Genomic DNA, 13,235 nt, shown 5'->3' with positions numbered 1-13,235 from the left:
CCCAATCATTCCCAAAGAGCTCTTATGGGACCACTGAAAGTTGCACTTCACTGGCCTGTTTCATATCATCCCTGCCAGCTTTGATGCATTTTCAGAATTTTCTGAAACTGGGCAAGCCAACCATTCTCCACAGTTTTGCTGAATTTTCCCTCCTTTTCCCCCACCTCCGAGTTGTGTTTCTGTTTTTCTGACACACCTGTTTTCTGACCCTCAGCCTCTCTAACATCACTTATGTTGGACTTTCCCACAATCCCTTCTATTTTTTTAGCACAGGTAGGATGAGCCTTTGGCCCTTCAGATGTAGCTGAACTACAGCTCCCATCAGCCCCAGGAAGCCTGGCCAACAGCTAGTGATTATGTGAATTGCACTTCAGCATCTTTTTGGAGGGCCAAATGTTCCCCACATCTATTTTAGCAAATCAGGAAGTTCTCTCTCCACACACAACTCAGTTATTCTTAGACCGAGGACAGGGCATGCCAAGTTGTGGGAAATTATGTTTGAATGCTCTTCCTTTTCGTGCTTAACTTCCACTATGCTCTATCTTCTACTATACTCCTTCCCAGAATGTAACCATTTCCCACAAAGTGATCACAATCTGATAGTCTCCTCTCCTGTATAACTATGCAGTTTCCAGAAGATTGAAGGGACCCATGCGCAGCAGCACTCAACGTCCTGACATTGCACTGGGGCCCCTTCTGAACATTGAGAGACCCCTGCCACTTTAAAAAAATGATCGGGTGCCCCAGGCCCCAGGAGTCAATGGCCTTGGCAGTTACATCTCTTCTGCTACTCCAAACCAGGATAAGAATGGCTCACCGCCCTTCTGTCTCTCCCTGTCTGTTTGTTGTCGTCCAGCAAGTCATCTTCCAGGTCAAATACCCATATAATAGCCAACACCCTATCAAAGAACCACACCAGCCCTCTAACTTTTATCTAGCCATTCTTTGCAGTCACTGGAGAAGCAGGACCAGTATAAATATGAAACTGCGCAGATAGCTTTGCTTTAAAATGGGGGGGGGGCTGCATTTCACTTTCTTTTTCATGGAAAGAGTGCATAGCAGTTTTTGTCTTATGAGGGTGTGGCACGTAGCCAGCGGCTTAGAAATTCAGTCGCTCTCTCTACGTTACCACACAATGAAAAATCTGCTCACTTGATGTACCCCAGAAGCTCCCAGCATAGCTCTCCACCACCACAATATAGCATCAGCTTTGTGATTCAACTGACTACTGTAACCTTAACTGAGACCAGTGCATTTTCAACAGTAACTTAGATAAAGCAACACTTCCCCAGTACCTTACAAGTATTCTCTCTAGTGCATTGTAGTTTTATCAAATGCCAGTAACAGGAAGGGTATCAAAACACGTGTGCCTGCTGTTACTACTGCAAAGATATTTTCCTAGCACAAACTTTTTTAAAAAAGAAGAGAAATGAAAAGGGGGTTGGGAAACACCCATCAGCTTCCATTGGTTATTATAACAGATGTCCCCTTATGTCCCTGTGCTGGATCTTGCTGCATCCGTAGGTGAGACGTCACATCAAAGTGTGACCCATTGCAACCCAAAGAATAGTTCCTGATGGTTTCGCTGTCGTAAAGGTGCTCCAGAGCATATCCTGTTAGCGTGTATGCATGCTTATCAAAGTACTGCCGATGGGAATTGTAATAGTTTGGGGATTCTGCAGAGTTATCCCCTGGAGTTTGATGAGGCGACACTTCTGACTGAAGGCAGTCCTTAGCCAGTATCAAACTGGATTTAGAAATTCGGTCAGAATTGGGGCTGCTTATTCTAGACAGTGCCGTGGGGCTGTTGTCATAGTCATTGTCGTGAGGGCTCATCATCTTCCCATCTTGTTGCTGTGTGTGTTCGCAGGGAGATGTGTTGGTGACACTAGGGACCCTGCAGGCATCTCCTCTCAGCTGTTGTTGCTGGTGGTGGTGGTAGCTTGCGAAGCAAACAGAGTGCTTTTTCCCTGCTCCGTTAATGGAAACCAGCTGATCGGGAGTCGACTTCCGCAACTGCAGCCTGTTTTCTTCTTCTTTAATCATTTGCTGAGTCGCTCTTATGAGAGTCTCGATTTTGCTGGGCTCATGTGGGCTGCCCTGATACTGCTCAGAGTGGTATCGGTCACCTGATTCACTAGCAGAACCAGGGTCTGGGGAACTGACAACGCTTTCTTCATCCCAGTGCCCTCTTCCTAGAAAGTGGGGTAAAACAAAGGAGAGATGCAATCAGCAACGGGCTGTACACAGTCAGAGAACAGCAGAACATTCAGACCTTATGCACATTCCGTGGGAATATAACTCTTATAACAACTACAAGTCTTCTGCAACCATGAAATGGTGAAATTAAGCCTCCCCACCACCTGTTTCTTTGACCTTGCGACCAGTTCACAACACTGAAGTATCAGCAGAAGGGCACAACTGACAGAACTCCCCTGTCATGATCCAAGTCAGCCTTTGCCAACCTAGATCTTCTTAGGCTCTAGCAACCTTCAATCCCAGACAGTATGACCAGTGGTCAGGGATTATGGAATTTGTAGTTCAAAACATCACACAAGTTGGGGGATTCTGGTTTAGACTCTAGGGCAGTGGTGGGGTACCTGCAGCTAATGGGTCACTCTAGGCGCACCAAATCAGCTGCCCAATTTGTCCCACAAAGTGATTTTTGGCTGGCCATGCCCGCCTATCACACACACCTGACATCAGGTGTGAAACAGGTAAAGCCACAGCTGCCAAAGAACAACAAAAAACGCACAGTTTAGAGTGGACTCCTCATCATTCTTTCGTTATAGGCTTCTTGGTAGTGGTGCCCTCCCTGTGGAACACCCTCCCTTCAGATGTCAAGGAGATAAAGAATTACACAACTTTTAGAAGACATCGGAAGGGTTGGAATTGGAAGGCTTTTTTATTATTATAATTGGCTTGCATTCAGCACTATTTAAATTTTGCACCAAATACAAGTCCCATTGCTTTCTGCAAAGATCGGATTCACCTGATGCCATATTATGGTATTAAATGATTGACAAGGGATGCCCCCACTTGTCAAATATGGCCAATGAGTGTAAAACTTCATTTCTGATAGAAAAAATATTCCCTAATTTTAAAGATGCTTGACACTTCAATCATGGTCACACTTTTGGAAGTCCTACTATGCAAGCAGAATTAACTTACAAGTAGCCATATAATTTGTTGGTGTTAAATGTGTTCTGTTGTATTTCAAGCATTTTTTTTATTAATTGTATTTTATAATGTTGTTTTAAATGTTGCAAGCCACCTTGAATCCCAACTTGGGGAAAATGTGGGCCATAAATACATTACAATAATTATAATGCAGAATAATAACAATTGACTGGCTGAAATGGTCCTTTTAAAAATCTGTGTCTGTCTGTCTCTCTCTCTCTCTCTCTCTCTCTCTCTCTCTCTCTCTCTCTCTCTCTCTCTCTCACACACACACACACACACACACACACACCAGTGCCCTGAATATTGATGGGTAAAATCAATTTTTCCAAATATAATGTATTTGTTTGTCATTCTCACTAATATCTAGTTTCCAAGAATCTTCTCTTTTTTTTGTGAGATTATGAGGGTGAGCAGTGAGTTTGTTTGGGCTCTGGGTGAGAGCCAGGAGGCTGAGAGGGAGGTGTATTAGAGAAGATGTTGATTTTGGTCTGTATTTATTCACAATTTGCATTAATGTGGTATTTGTTTATGGAACTGTATTTTTGCAACATTTGATTGTTGTTTAAGTTGCCTGTTACTGCTACTTTAGTTTTCTATAGACGATTTAGAGTTATTTTTATATATTAAGTGGTACAGAAATTAACTTAAAAAAAAAATTACACACACTTTCCCTTAATATATGCATTTTTGTAACCACTGGTTGGTTGGAGAACTGCATAGCAAAATTTGGATAAGTGTGAATTTTGAAGGATGGCTGTGTTTTGGTGCTCACACAGTTTTGGAATGTCTGAATTGGATAGATTCACCTTTAAATGTGACCCAAATTGAAATTCTCCCCCATCCCTACTTCCAGGTAAGGTGATAGTCAACAAACAGACCACAGATATCTCCTAACTCCATTGTTAGGTCCATAAATGGTCAACTTGAGACCATTCGAGGCAAGCCTTTCAATTCCTGGCTCAATGTTGCTACCACAACCTGCCTTCCAGTACATTTACCACTTACCGTGAATTCGGTGTATGGAAGTTATATGAGGCATGCTGTTTTCATAGGCTTCTCTGCTCTCAGGAGAAGATTTGGTTAAGGGAAGGCCAGATCGGGAACCCCACCACGCTTCCCTCCCAGACTGTGGTGTGCCAAGGAAGTATCGGCCAGCCTCACACCTGCTGCCTTCACAGGCCTGAGTGTGGAAGTGTCTGTCATCAGCCAACCTGGAATGGTCAAGTGCAAAACCATAGCAGAGAGCACTGCGGTCTGAGTATTGTCTATAGGCACAGGAGACATCGTGATGCTGAGAGTTTGGCCTTTCAATGGGATCCATCAATTGTGGAGAGGCAGTGTCGGTCAGTGGGCTACCACCCCACTGGCTTTCATGGTCTGATTCAGATCTTTCTGTATGAAATCCAGAATACTGCAATACAAAGAAAAAGGGAAAAGAAGACATTAACGGTGGGATATGGTGTAAGAAGCAATTTGATTTACTGACAACTCGGAACCCAATTCACAAAAGAGAGGAGTTAGAACTGAAGAAGGACTAAGACAAGTTGCATCCATAACTAGGCTGTGAATCAGAATGCCTGCTTTCTCACTGCTACATAGCACTACAAAGCTTTCTGCACTGAAACTAGTGCTATTTTTCAAGAAAAAGAGGGGCCATAACTCATCAGGAACACCTCCCTTGTTCTCTTATAATACCAATGACACCCACCTGAGAAGTGCTGGAACTGAGTTCCAGTGAGTTCCAGCTGGAAAAAAACCCTGATTGGAATCATAAATGTAAAAGCTATAGAAGTCAAATGGGACTGTTTTTGTCTATTCAGCCACAATCCCAATGGCCAAAATCCTTTTAAGACTCCATGAAGAGGCATCAGACCCACTGCCACCTCTAGCCCTCTCCATATAATCCCATGTTATGCAAGAGCTTTTCACAATAGTGCTCTGTTGTGTCTAGTGATACTGCTGTAACAGCAACACCCACTCACTCTGCTTTATGGGCTTACTGTGCCAATATGATGTTTCACTTAAACTCCACAAGCTAAGAAGTTTCCTTAATACTTATTTGCTGGCTCTCAGGTTTAAAAGTGGCAAATGAAGACACCATTTCCCAAGTGCTTATAGAGGCCAGAAAACTATGTTTGGGCAGTCATTTCCCCCTCCTCACCTGCAAACACTTGTTTCTAAGTTCGTTGCTTTCCCAGAATCCACAGCCATGTACTTAAAAGGCTCTTAAGTTTTTTAGGCATCACTGCTGCAATTCTATGTACGTTTACTGAAACACATGTTCAACTTAGTTCAACAGTAGTATTCATGGCACTTCTAGACTGTCACTATTTTCTGGTGGAATTCAATCACATATTCAGGTTGTGAAGTTAGTTAGTTAGTTAGTTTTTAACATTTGCTTCTGGTGTACAAGTATCTCAGGTAAATAATGCTAAAGTCTTCCATAACAAACCCACTTCCCAAAATATAATACTTTTTGCAGTAAGGAGAGCGATAGGAAAATGCACCGGAAAGTATGAGATAACAATTGCTTTGATACACCTTAATTTCACCTCTCCACAAACAAATAAGAAGAAGGTGGAGGTATATTTGGGGGCAGGAAACCAAATTAAGTTCTCATGAAGAAGAAATGAAATTAAAAGAGAGGGGGAGAAATATGAGGCCAAAATAGAAGCATGCTCTTGACCAATTCCAACCATATTTGGAAGTGGTTTCTTCTCATTTTCCTCCTGTCAACTCTTCTACAGCTGTTAACATGACTTGTTTAGTCAAATTACAAGATAAAACTTGGGACAAACACTAAGAGCTTATTTGGCCTGGAGTCGCTCCTGAAATCAGTCACCACTTTCCAGAACTAAAAGGACTACTGGCAGTAAAGGAGCACCAGAGAGTTCATATGATCTATTTCTGACCATCTCCAGTCAGCCCAGTTCTTCCTGTTGTACTGATAGCTTTCAGTGGGAGGGACTGGCAGTTCCTGGAACAAGAGTTGACATCCAGTGTGCTTATCCAGTGTGCCAGCAGAATGACAAGAGATGGGGGAGTGAGCATTGACCAAGGATGGCATTACCAGAGGCACCCATAGTGCTTCATATTAGGGACAGCTTGCATTGTGTTTTTGCCCTGTTGCTTAAGCACACGAAAGTTGCAATAATAGTACTATTTAAGTATAATGCAAGCTGTACTTCACCAGCCTCAATCTCATGTTTAAATAAGTGTGCTTTACCCACATTTATTTTGGGCGAAAGCCATGGGGTACAATCTGGAATATGCTCTGATCTGAATCGGGGGGGGGGGGGGATTGCGACTAGATCCACAAATATTATTGAAAAGCTTTGAAAGTACTCAGTTATCGGAGGTTCTGTCCCTTCCCCAGCAGAAGCCTACCCCCCGCAATGTCCTATTTATGGGGTATTTTTACCCCTCATTTTCTCAGTAAAGTTCAACAACTTTGGCTGCCCCCACCCTCCACCAATCCTGGCTACGCCCATGGCCCAGAAATGTAATTTGAGCAAACATAAGTGTTTTAGAATCACCAGTGTTCTTTTATATTTCATTTGTTTTTATATTTATTTTTTATTGGTGTTTTAAAATAAATATTACAGACTGTATTCCGTAAGCTGCTTGTTCTAGTAAGCAGTATATAAATCTTGTATAATAATGATGTCAATCCCTGGCATTAAGAACAGGTTCTGTAACTGAGCGCCCTGGCTCAAATTAAGTTATGCATTATAGCATATATATGTATATATATCAGGTTCTTTATATATCACCCTGGCAAGGTGGCTACAAAAAATCCCCATGCAGTGAAAGGGCAGATCATGTGAGTCGGCTCTAAGTGGTTTCTGGACAGCAGCCAAAAGGAGGTAAACTCTTTCATGGTCTCTCTTTTTACCTAAGCTTTATATAAATACTGAGACAAAATAGGAAAATCAATACATTTTACGAGAGTCTAGCTCCCCACTCCCTCCTTTTCTTGTTGAAAGAGCTGCAAAGCTTACATTTTCAGGCTCTTACAACGCAAGCTGCTTCGGGGGAACAGATCGGCTTACCAGTTACAAAGCTGTAAAACACTTAGGTTAAGAAGAGAGGCTGAGAAAACTGAGAATGCACGCGGTAGATTTCAGGGGAACTTAAGCATGCATCAGTATGCGCCGGATTGTAACTTTATTAAGCTGCTAAGCGCTAGCACATTCTTGCCGGCTGGCTTGGGGCAACAGCACACAAACCCTTCTCATCAGACCTTGATAGGTCTCAGTGCCAGTCTGGCCAAGGACAACAGAACCAGGCTTCCCACCCAAAGTCAAATGTGTGCTACAACCTATGTGACTCTTCTTTCAATTCCTGGGCAACACAACTGCTCTTACAAAGGAGGAGGGAGAGAAAAGCCTTCTCAATAAAGTCTCCTTTGCTATCAAAGGTTTCTGCAGTACTGGCCATTTGCAACTTTCTTCTTAATTTGTGCCTGAAACTTGAGGGGGAATCACAGATGCAGTCTGCACTGTGCTGAGAACATATGCATGCTTTTAAATCACTTTTATCTTGCTTTTTACTAAAGTAACTCTGAAATCTTACGTATGTTCATTTTGCATTCACTCTTATAGGCAGAACAGATGGCAAAAGGCTTAGATTAAAGTAACAGCACAACCATTAAACTAACCTCTGCTGCTAGTGAGTCAATGCCAGTTTGGGGGTTACTTTTAGTGATAGAAAATGGAGATATTCTCCCTTGTGTTTTTCAGAGTTGGTAAAGATTTGTATGGGTCTATTGGTATGAAGTCTGGTGGGCTGAATGTGTTGAGTGGTATCTTATGGCAACTTTGCCTTAGTGGGAACTGGATTATCACTAATCTGACCCCCCAACACACCACCCAAGTATTGCAGCTACCCTGCCATGTCATATTTTATTCCTTTCTACTCTTTGTTCCCCAGACTTTGGAAGTGTATTTTGGAGAGTGGTGGTGGTGGGATTGGCAAAAACAAAACAAACAAACAAAAAACAGATATCCTAACTTATGTAAGAAGCCCTTTCTGCAAAGCCACCTTTGGATCCAACCCATTATTTATACAGTCCTTTTTAATCAACGAAACAGAAGTTTCTAAATGAAAGTAACAGGCTGCAGTATGAGATGGTTCCCTTTTGGAGGAGATATCAATATTCATCACATGAAAGCTTAGCAATATTTCATTGACACTCATCAGCCAAGGCTATTACAGTAAATAAGTTTGGAGTTAAACAGCTGCAAATAACATTCCAATCAGTGGCTTAAACACAATTCTCCAACAGCGCTAAAAAATGAATTGCAGAAGAACCCCTGAAAGGTCAGACCAGATGCTGACCAAGTGTTTCCATTATAGAAAGAGTACTTTTCATTATACGGCCATTATAAGGAAAGATTACATTCAGATTATCATTATCAATAATACCTCTTGTCAATTTCCTGCTGTACTGTGAATAGGTGTGTGTCAATCTGTACTTATTCTGTTGTTTATTACTGTAGATCATAGCATAGGTAAGAAAATTGACATAACTCTAATGTGACATGATGAACTCTGGTGACTTTGGTACAAGTTTGATCTCAAAACATGCCCTGAGGGCATTCAGAAAACACCCTGAGTTCCTCACACTTTGCATAAAGGTCAGCACATGTACATTTAGTTGCCAGTACATACAGTCTATTCTAAGGTTACCAGATTTTTTTCAATAAATCCGGGGACAATTTTCAACTTCAATGGATTTTGTATGGGGACTGATGTGCAAATCCAGGGACTGTCCCTGGGAAACGGGGACATCTGGTAACCTTTATTCACCACCTGATAATTTGAAGACAGTGAGCAGACAATAGATAATGAGTTTAGTCATACCCCACAAGGATGATTTCCTTTCAAACACTTAATCTGCAATATGGACCAGGTGAAGCTGGCCAGGAGCTCTGGGGAAAAGGCAGTAGAACTATTGGAAATTGTTGAAATTGCTCATCTCAAGGCCTTCCTCTCTTTTCTGTTGGAACACCTTGACCAAAATGGTATAAATCCCCCAGGTTTCAAAAAGTCAGCTGGCTCTCCTAGCTCCAGCGAGGACCTTCAATCAGTGTTCACAAGGAAGGAACACACACACTCTTAAGGACAGGTATGCTATTCCTCCCCCTCCTCTGCATTTATTAATTTACTATTAGTGTGAGTCTTGCTGGAAAAATTGTCATGCTCACTTCTGGAGGCTTTAGAGAATAGGTAGGGATTCTTCCATTCTTTAGATTAAGGTATGTAGGTATGGTAGGATTTGCTGCCTGCTTAAATTGAAATTTTACTGTCTGAAACAGCATTGATGTATTCTATCACTTTCATTTCATATAATAAAGCAAGCACATCTACCTCTCCAACTCTACGCCCTGCACCAACACTTAGTACCTGCCATCTGAGACAGCCGCCTTACTCAGCTTAATGGAAGAGCTAGCCCTGCCCACTGACCTTCATAATACTCTCTGCTCACTACCTGCTCACACCTCATATGTTCAGTTTTTCCTCATCATTTAATCTACTAGAGTTCAAAACCATGCAGGCAGCCTCCATTAAGCAGAGAAGGTCTCTTCTGTAGGAGAGTTGCAAGGATATGATGGAATTTCCTCCATATGTCCTAATCACTAATACACACACACACACCACATTTGCAGGGGGGTGCAATCCCTACACAGATCTGGCTGACACAGGCCACAAAACCACAGCTCGCCCCTATACACGAAGCCAAGCCAGAGCACAACTAAGTGCAGTACAGCCATCTTCTCAGAAAAACTCTTCACAAAGTTCAAGAGGTCAAGACACAAAGACTTTAGCAACTAATCCACACCTAATGACCCACCTAAGTGGTACTCAGGATATCACTCAAGAAATCACTCAAGATATCCCTCAAGTAATTAAGGAACAAAAGAAGAAAAGGCACACTAGCCTGGGAACTTCCTCTCTGCCCAGAACATTGGAGGCTATACACCACACCCCCTCAACAGTATTTATAGGAACTCAAACACTGAGATCCTGCTCTGTTCCAGTAACAAGAAGCCGAAAGCACCAGCCTGAAGATGACGAGTGAGACCTCGTCGAAACGTCGCCTAGACACCCCAACTTTTACACGGGAAGACACCCGAGGACACCAAAACCTGCATTCCTGTACCCGTGAAAATCTACGAAAGCATATATATATATATATATATATATATATATATATATATATATATGGTTTACTAAGTAAGATTAGCAGATGGGGACACCAAGAAAATATTTTCAGTTGTGGCCCCAGAGTTAGATAATTTATTTCCCACATGAACATAGAATATATGTTGCAGGGGAAGCTGCCTTGCTCCAAATCAGACCTGTTGATCCAATTAGCTCGATACTGTCTACACTCAACTAGCAATGGATCTCCAGAGCTTCAGATGGGGTCTCTCCAAGACATGGGAGCATAAGAAACTCCCTTATATGGAGTTAGACCTTCTTTAAAACATATGAAGCACAACCATAATAATGAAAAAATCATGTTATTCATACCTGTGGATATGGAGATGTCCTAGATTTTGACTTTGTGCTCGGCAGACGTGACTTGCTTCCTTTTCTGTTGTCAGTGATTGTTGGTGTTGAGTTTGCATATGGGAATGATGGCTTTGTTGCTGAAACTTGATCCAATGAGAGCTGTAGTCCTTTATATTCTGTATCCCTGGATAAAAGGAATAAGGCGAAATTAATACCATCCAAGACAATTTGGGGTTAACTTGTATAGCTTTCATTTTATGCAGTGTCTTGATCCCTTTTGTAAGAAATCATCCCATAAAATATACATACCTGTAGGAAATGTGAGTCTCTTTCCAGACTACAGAAAAAAAGTGGAAAGGGGAGGCAGTGGCTCAGGAATAAATAAAATAGAGAATAGCAAAGGTACACATCAAACAGTCTTCCCTGGACAAGAGAATGCTCCACATGAGCAGTGGAGACTGTCCATTCATACAGAGCATTCTTCAAATGTAGTGATGAGCATAGTTAAATTTCATGCCCAGTGCTCCATATGTCAATAAGGAGTCACTGAATGCAGATGGCACAACAAAGAGCATCAAGCATTAATGAAGGCAATAAATAGATACAATTGAAACCATCCATTGGAAGGAAAGATTTATAACAGTACATAGTCACAAAATGGTCTAAGACGACAAAGAGTACACAATCACTAAGAATATATCCAAATTTCTGAGGCTTTTCAAATGACAAACAAGAGGATTCATTTATTATAATCTACACATGAGACCTGAGGGGGAAATCCCTTAAAAAACTAGAAGTGTTGAAGTTTGCTCCAAATTTTGCTCTAGTTAAGTAAATCCACCTGAAGTGTTTGTGGTGCAGGCCACTATATATATTAAAATGACAGCAGTGTGGGTCTCAATATAGACAATCCACATTTGATGGATAACTCATTAGTTTAGAGTTAATTCATTACATAACTTTAAACAAGCCAAGAACAGTGGCTCATTAACTGGAATTGGGCAAAGCCGGACCTCCAGTATAAAAGTGACAGGTCTAGTCTATATTATACCACATGCAAAAATATTTATAACTGGGAATACACGGAGCAATATAAACTATTGTGGTGGTTTGAAAAGTTGGCTTGTCTAGAGATTGACAGATGAGGTACAATCAATCTGAATATACAAATGCTTCTGGTCATTTGTCAGGTTTCTGCCTTGTGTCCGTTGGTGTTTATTTCAATGGAATGGGTGTCGAGACATAATGGAGGTTTTGTACAATGGCCTGGCTTACCTTCATAACCTACATTAAGAACATAGGACAAGCCCTGGTGGGATCCTGCTTTCCTAAAGTAGTCAACCAGATGCTTAAAGGAAGTCCAAAAGCAGGACACAAGGCCAACAGGCCTCTTTCTCAGAGACTGATCAAAGGCATGGTGCCTCTGATTCTGGAGGTGGTAGTAGCCATTGATAGTCTTATCCTCCATTAATTTGTCTAATCCCCTTCTAAAGGGGTGGGAACCAACCATCACCACTTCTTACAGCAGCAAATTCTATAGCCTCACTGTAGCTTCACATGCAGCAGAATTAATGAGTTGAGTTTGGAAGAGGTAGAATGGACTCGACTACTTCAGGAGGGGCAAAACCTTTCTGAATGTCACTTTTCTACTGCACAGCAGTCTGGCAAATGTTACACCTGGAAAAAGAGGCTCTTGTTCTGCCAACTCAAGTTCCTTCACCCTGGAGCCACCCAGTTAGAGAAATTGAACTGTGGGCTCTAGGAGGAATAAATCACTGTGCTTAAGAAATAGGTTGATCTCAGGAGAAAAGCTGAGTTATTGTACTAATCACTGCAGATCCCCCCCCCCCGCCTTTTTGTGTATTTTACTGCCGTTCCATAAACACAGACACTGCAGGCTGGCGACTGAATTTACACCAAAAGCAAAAAAAGGACCGTTTAACTTGCTGTCTCTGCCCAATCAGCTAGCAAAAACCCTGGCAGGAAGTGACAATAACAAAAGCCAATACTGTTGTGACAAACTGAAAATTTATACAGATAAAGGCCAATTAAAAAGGTAAAGGGACCCCTGATCATTAGGTCCAGTTGTGACCGACTCTGGGGTTGTGGCACTCATCTCGCTTTAAAGGCCAATTATAAAGCTACATATACATGGGAAGAGGCATAAGCAATGTGAAAACACACATAGAAAGAGATGCTCTTTTTCGAAAGCGAGAGGGTAGATAGGTGGGATGCTGCAAGCTGCAGTGATTTCAGCCTTAGCTTCTTCAGAAGAGAGATTTGCAAGTCCAACTGATGTTCCATAGTGCTGTAGAGTTGGAAGGGACCCTGAGGCTCATCTAGCCCACCCCTCTGCAATCCAGGATTATGCAGCTGTCTCATACGGGGATCAAACTTGCAGCCTTGGCATTATCAGCACCATGCTGTAACCAGCTGAGCTATCCAAGCAAATCAGAAGTAGTAGGTACTTATTTAGGCCATTTCTATACCACATAATATCTAAGAATAATGTGGTGTGCAGAAAATGAAAA

At 41.9% G+C, this 13,235-nt stretch overlaps 1 protein-coding gene across 2 annotated transcripts in view; it reads right to left on the bottom strand.

Moving 5' to 3' along the window:
- Nucleotides 1–851: 851 nt before the first annotated feature.
- SIM1 (SIM bHLH transcription factor 1) overlaps nucleotides 852–13,235 on the bottom strand; it is a 53,213-nt gene continuing 40,829 nt past the window's right edge. For both annotated transcript variants that reach the window (XM_081904624.1, XM_081904625.1), the window contains 3 exons: nucleotides 10,723–10,888; nucleotides 4,189–4,594; nucleotides 852–2,195 (listed from right to left, as the gene is read on the bottom strand). In XM_081904624.1, the coding sequence (XP_081760750.1) occupies nucleotides 1,456–2,195; nucleotides 4,189–4,594; nucleotides 10,723–10,888 (1,312 nt within the window). In that variant the 3' untranslated portion in view covers nucleotides 852–1,455. The remainder of the gene's footprint in view (nucleotides 2,196–4,188; nucleotides 4,595–10,722; nucleotides 10,889–13,235) is intronic.

Source organism: Podarcis melisellensis (genome assembly GCF_964234715.1).
Source record: "Podarcis melisellensis genome assembly, chromosome: 3".
NCBI classification, from domain to species: domain Eukaryota; kingdom Metazoa; phylum Chordata; class Lepidosauria; order Squamata; family Lacertidae; genus Podarcis; species Podarcis melisellensis.
The sequence above is the reverse complement of the archived record's forward strand: the minus strand, read 5'-3'. Positions and strand labels throughout refer to the sequence as shown.